Below are 6,160 nucleotides of genomic sequence, written 5' to 3'. Positions count from 1 at the left end.
TGAGGCTTGGCTTGATGCGATCACCCCTGGTAAAAAATAAGAGATACAAAAAAGAATAAAAATGAGACATGACTGATACCCAAGGAAAAAAAAAAGAAATTTTCTAAGTGACGCGGTCGTTTCTTAATGGCGCGTTTGTCCTAGAAGCTAAGGAATAATATTTGAAGGCCTTTTAATTGAAAACCATTCAACCAAATTCAACCAACCTTCAGACGTCAAATTTAATTTAAGTGTTCAAAGGAAGTTATCTGTTAAACGAAACACAATCAAGAATTACGCTGTGTAAGATCTGACAGAAAGCGTATTTCTCTCTAGGATCGATTAGGATTTGCTTATTTTGAGTGAGAAAAACAACGATATATGTATATTTTGATTAAATATTTAATCTATAGAGGTGGTTAGGGGTTATGTTAGGTTAGGTATTTAATATAATGCGTTCTCTGTAGCCTGCTTTCCATAATCCTCTTTCGAAGTTTCCAAAATTTTGCTCCTACAGTATTATATTTTCATCCTACTCTGGTAAATTTAAACAGGATTAATCAGACTTCACTTTTTGGTTGTGTTCACTTTAACAGACAAGTCCGTATTTAAATTTGTCCTTCTTTTTAGTATATGGGAAGATGGTACCAGCAAGAGAGACTATTTTCACTGATAGAAACCGTTGGAGATTGCTGGGTACATGAATATTTCTTAGATCCAGAAGAGGGAGGAAAATTCAATTTGGAAATGCGATTTAACATGTAACGTATGCAATCTATTTTTGGCAACTTCTCACGTGAATTGATTGAAAATACCAAACTTTCATGATTAAAATAATGAGCAAGATTCAAACTTAAAACTTTGAGAAATTAGCCAAGGTAAGAAGTAAGCTAAACCACCTAAAATGTTTTTTTTAGTTGTAACAGATTGAACGCTTTAATGGAAGCATAGAACTCATGAACCGTCTGATCATTGTAAAAAAAAAAAGAAAAAAAGAATTGGGAGGAACAGGGTGAACAAACATATTAGAATTTTAAAAAAGAATTTATGCAAAACAGTATGTTACTTATCTTGATGTTCAACCCAGCATAAAGAAGCATCGTAATGGAGTAAACAAAAGTGACCTATACTTCTAATCCCTCAATACTGATTTTTTGTTTATTCTGTGTTCCCAGTGAGATACAAATGGTAAAAACATTTTACTGCTTATTGTTTTTTTTAACGCATCTTTAGGGGTGATTACCAGATTTTACCAAGATGACAAGATGCAATAAAACCATCTTCTTGCTAAAAGATTTTAATTTCTACTCTTTTTTTTCCTTTTTTTTTATAAATGTCCAAGAGGATCTAAATTGAAAACAAACCAAATTACACAAAATAAATTCAAAAAATTTATTGCGTCATAACTGAAACGAAAATCTTTTAATAATGAGTTATGTTTTTTAAAGTAGCGGGTTAAAATTTTTACTTTTAATTAAAAGGTTTTCGTTTCAATTTTAAATGGAAATGCTTGATGGTCTAAAACATTATCTACTTAGTCATTTCTCGTTTCAAGTATGAAATGATTTGATAAGAGTGGACAACCAAGCAAAATACCTAGGCTATGACTATGAAGAAGAATTTCTCTTTTCTATAGTAATAAAATATTTGAGAGCCTACGACTTCTTTTTAGAATGAATAAAATATCGTCACCTCTGGGAATTAATTAATATATTTTGATTCTGTCCCAGAGCTACGAGGCGCTTTCTATCAGGTTGAAGTCATAAAAAGAATAACTAAGATATTTATTTTGAAATATCTAATTGAAAAAGAATAAACAAAAAAGAGAAAAACAAAACAAAATTTATACCAACCACACAATTTTGTTGGAACAACCCGCAAAAACACAGCCTATGAATCTGATCATAAATCGAATGTGGTGCTACAGTTACAGGTAGAGATGTTGTAACGTTTTTCGTGGGCGAAAGTGGTAGTACCAGGGTGTCCCTTGCCTTTTTTTTTTTTTTTTGCCAAAAATGTAAATTAAATCACGTTGTTTTCTATCAACAAATTGAATAAGGCCAATATATTGCTAGTAGGATAAGAGGTACCATTTCTAGGGGACATATAGCAAATACTTCTACGAGACATATAGCAAATACTTCTACGGGACATATAGCAAATACTTCTACGGGACATATAGCAAATACTTCTACGAGACATATAGCAAATACTTCTACGAGACATATAGCAAATACTTCTACGGGACATATAGCAATTTCCATGTTATTATATGACGCCCCCGTATCAAACAGGTTGGGTATAATCTGTTTTGGTTCAAGTTTTTCTGACACAATTAACTGAATTTCTGTTTCATGATATACAAGTTTTTTTTTAGGTTAAATCCATGTCAGAAAAATCGGCGTGTCTTTTTTAGTTGCCAATATATACAATTATTTTTTGTATATATTCATGTTTCATATTAGATTCTTCAACAGTTTCGAATAGTTTATTCAACTTAACACTATAGACATTTTTTGTGAACATTTACATAGAAAATGGATAATTCCAAACAATTTCTGGTGAGTAAAATTTTCTCATTATTATAATAAAGAGAAATTGTCTTGTCATTAAGTTAAGGAAGAAATTCTTTCCTTACACTAGAACTAAGGGTACTTATGTGGTACGAGATTGGTATCGTCGTGGTTTTAGATTGTTCTGGGAGGAGGAATTAGGGATGTTTTTGAAAAAGTGCTTAGCTTTCGATCGGTAATTTGAGGTTAGAATAAAATGTTGATTCTTTTAATGTATTAATTGTTACAAAAGCTTCCTTTTTAGAGTTTCAGTTACTATTAACTTGATTTGTACCTTACTTATAGTTCGTTACCATGTACTGCTGGAAAATGTATTTCAGTGATATTTTAGATCATAGTAGCCTAATGATGCTTTTAGTCTTTAGAAGAAGAACCAAAACAATTTAGAATCTATGCTGCTTACCTTAGTTTAAGAGCTTAAAATCATTATAAAAAATCTAAATTTGTAAAAATGAGTATTTTATTTTGATAATAAAGGAAAATATCAATATTTATTTAATTGAAAAAAAAAAATTTCTAGCTCCCTCTATTTTAACACCAGTTTTTTAATGCAAAAACTAAGCACATATTGCACCTTTTTTAAATCAGAATAATCCGTGGATTATTAATCTTTATGACCCAAGGACCAAAGTGGTCCCATTCCCCCTACGAGGTTTTTAGCAGAAAAATAAGCATCTTGCAACTTCTTCGAAGCAGAAAAAAAAGACTCAAGTAAGGTTTTGTAAAATTTCGTGGCAAACCCAGTTTTTGTCGAATTAAGATTCAGTTGCTCAAAAAAGTAATTGAAAACCCCTGATCTTGAAATCAAGATGTTTTTTACACTACTTTAGATGCCTAACATAAACTGAATTATTTTCAAACTCAAAATGAATTTTTTTTTTCATGCTAAATTTTTGTATTTTTTTAATGGAAGAGGATACGTGCTATGGTGATCCTCTTGCAAATAAAGCGAGATGGAGTGAACCTGCACTAATGCAAGCCACAAGACCATCTATTATCAAATACACTGGCAGAATTACACATGACTAGGACCAACCAATAGCCGCAAATCTCTAAATTTCTGGGTCCTCTGACGCTAGTGTTAGCTCCACGCAAGTTGGAAAGAAGTTAAAAAGGGACTGTGCTTCTTCATATAATGCCTCAACCTCATCAGATCAAGATAGGAGGGGCATTCCCCTTCAAGCCTTACCAGGGACTTCTGATATACAGCCAGAACTCGTAAGTTTATATATTTTTTTTTTCCTTTTTTTTCAAAAATAAGACAAAATTTTCTCAGGCGAATAGCTTTTGATGGGTAAAACTTAAAATTGGTTTATAAACTATTTTATTTTCTTTAATTAGACAAATTAGCAGTATATAAAGTAGTGCTTATCATGCATTTCTATAAAAAAAAAAAAAAAACCTTACCTTTTAAATTATAACAAATATGCATTCTAGTGAAAAAATAAAAATATTCCTTTTAAAAAAAAAAAAACTTTTTTAAAAAAAAAAAAAACGATTTGCTATTTCACAGTTGGTAAGCACTCTTTAAACTGGTATTATTGCGTTAAGCTCTCGTAGACATCCGGTTTCTTATAAAATTAATCCATCTATACTGCATACGCAATGAATTCTACGCAGGGGCTTCCTTGTAACATGACGTCTTTTTGAGATAAGAAGCTATTTTTAATAATCTCCAATTGTGTCTTCATAACAATGTCAAGAAAACTTATTTTGTGCCAATTCATTTCAGGCACTTTTCTCATTGAAAGATGCATTCGAGAAAAGAATTTGAGGCTGTTCTATTTGAACAGTGTTGTGAAGTCCGATACCCCCAACTCGAAAGGGTATCGATCATCCTACCTCGAAGGAAGCTCCCGGTTCCCAAGGGTTCTCCCAGGGGGAGGGGGAGGGGAGTTGGGGGGGTAATTTTATATTTAAAAAAAAAAAATTGTTTGATAAAAAAAAGAAAAGTGTGTTATAATTTTGATAAAAATTTCGTCAAAAAAAAAAATTAATCCATTAATTGTATGGTTTAAGGGGGAAGCTGTAAAAACTTCTGCCTTCCCTGGTCGAGGACTTCAAAGTATTATCGGTAATTGCCTCCTCTGGCCAGATATTAGTGAAGGTAAGTTATTTGATATCCCCCTGGATTTTCAATTTACATCTGAACAAATGGACAGTCTTATTCAAATTGTTGGCCCTAATTCTTCCAGGGACATTTTTAACGATAACTTTACAATTAGTGAATTGAGTCCTGAACAAACAGGGTCAGGACATGAAAAAAGTGCAATGTCCCCGGAATTGCCTGATTTTTATTTGTTAGAGTCGGCTCTAAGCCATTTTTAAGCATAAAGGAGAGATTTTAGACCTCCCGTGGAAATCACGGGAACTATTCTAACTGGCCGCTTAAAAATTTTCTATAACTCTATCAAGTAACTCAGATCAATTATTAAGTGTCAAATTCAGACTGTAGGATGTCGAGCGGGAATACATGTATCATAAACCCAAAAAGTTGTCCTACAACCTTTGAAATCCAGGGAAGTGTTTTATTTCAATTTTTTGACAGGCAGACAGAATGTTTCCCCAGAACCAATCAAATTCGTATATTATTATATCAGCCGGACAAACACACTCTTATAGGATTAGATTGAATTTGGTTTGAGGGGGAGTGCGCATAAAATTGTATACCTGGACTGCATGGATTTGAATCATATAAGAATTAAAAAAAACTTTTTTTTTGTTTTAAGCCAGTGTGATTTTTTCTTTACATGGTGTTCGTTCAAAAAAGCGAGAATTTCTGTTAAATAAATAATTCTTATATTTTTTCCGTTCAATTGAAGGCGAGGATTTCTGTTAAATAAATAATTGTTATACCTTTTAAAATGACGACACACACACACACATACACAGAGACGACACACACATAGAGACAACACAGACACAGAGACGACACACACACAGAGACGACAACACATAGAGAGACGACTCGCACACAGAGACGACAAACACACAGAGACAACACACACACACAGATACAAAACACCCACAGAGACGACAAATGCACAGAGACGACACACACACACAGAGTCCACTCACACAGAGAGAGAACAAACACACAGAGACGACAGACACATAGAGACGAATCACCACACACAGAGACGACAAGCACACAGAAACGACACACACCCACACATACACAGAGACGACACACACATAGAGACAACACAGACACAGACACGACACACATACACAGCCGACAACACAGAGAGACACTACTTGCACGCAGAGACCAAACACATACACAGAAAACACACACACACACAGATATGACACACCCACACAGACGATACAGGCACAAAGACGACACACACACAGAGACCACTCACAGAGAGAGAAGGCAAACAAACAGAGACGACAGACACAAAGAGACGAATCACTTGCCTTTCCTTGGCACCTTTCCAAACAAGCGGGGATTCCCCACTGATTCCAACACATTGCAAAAAAAGTGACCAGCACTAAAACTCCACGGTTTCAACCCGACTGTTTTTTGACACGACACACAAACAGAGTCATAGTGAGAGAGATATCCAAAAAGTTGGGTTAATCTAGGTTCACTTAGAGTGGCA

General features: G+C 33.8%; 1 protein-coding gene across 1 annotated transcript in view; it reads left to right on the top strand.

Annotated features, from left to right (window-relative positions):
- LOC148952201 (uncharacterized) overlaps positions 1–6,160 on the top strand; it is a 71,701-nt gene that overhangs the window by 22,763 nt on the left and 42,778 nt on the right. Inside the window, exon 2 of the mRNA XM_089089152.1 lies at positions 610–740. Coding sequence (XP_088945278.1) covers positions 610–740 — 131 coding nt within the window. The remainder of the gene's footprint in view (positions 1–609; positions 741–6,160) is intronic.

This window comes from Artemia sp. Qi Xiang Cuo, chromosome 5 (genome assembly GCF_049724085.1).
Source record: "Artemia sp. Qi Xiang Cuo chromosome 5, ASM4972408v1, whole genome shotgun sequence".
In the NCBI taxonomy this organism is placed as follows: domain Eukaryota; kingdom Metazoa; phylum Arthropoda; class Branchiopoda; order Anostraca; family Artemiidae; genus Artemia; species Artemia sp. Qi Xiang Cuo.
Note: the sequence above shows the minus strand (reverse complement) of the source record. Positions and strands in the feature narration are given on the sequence as shown.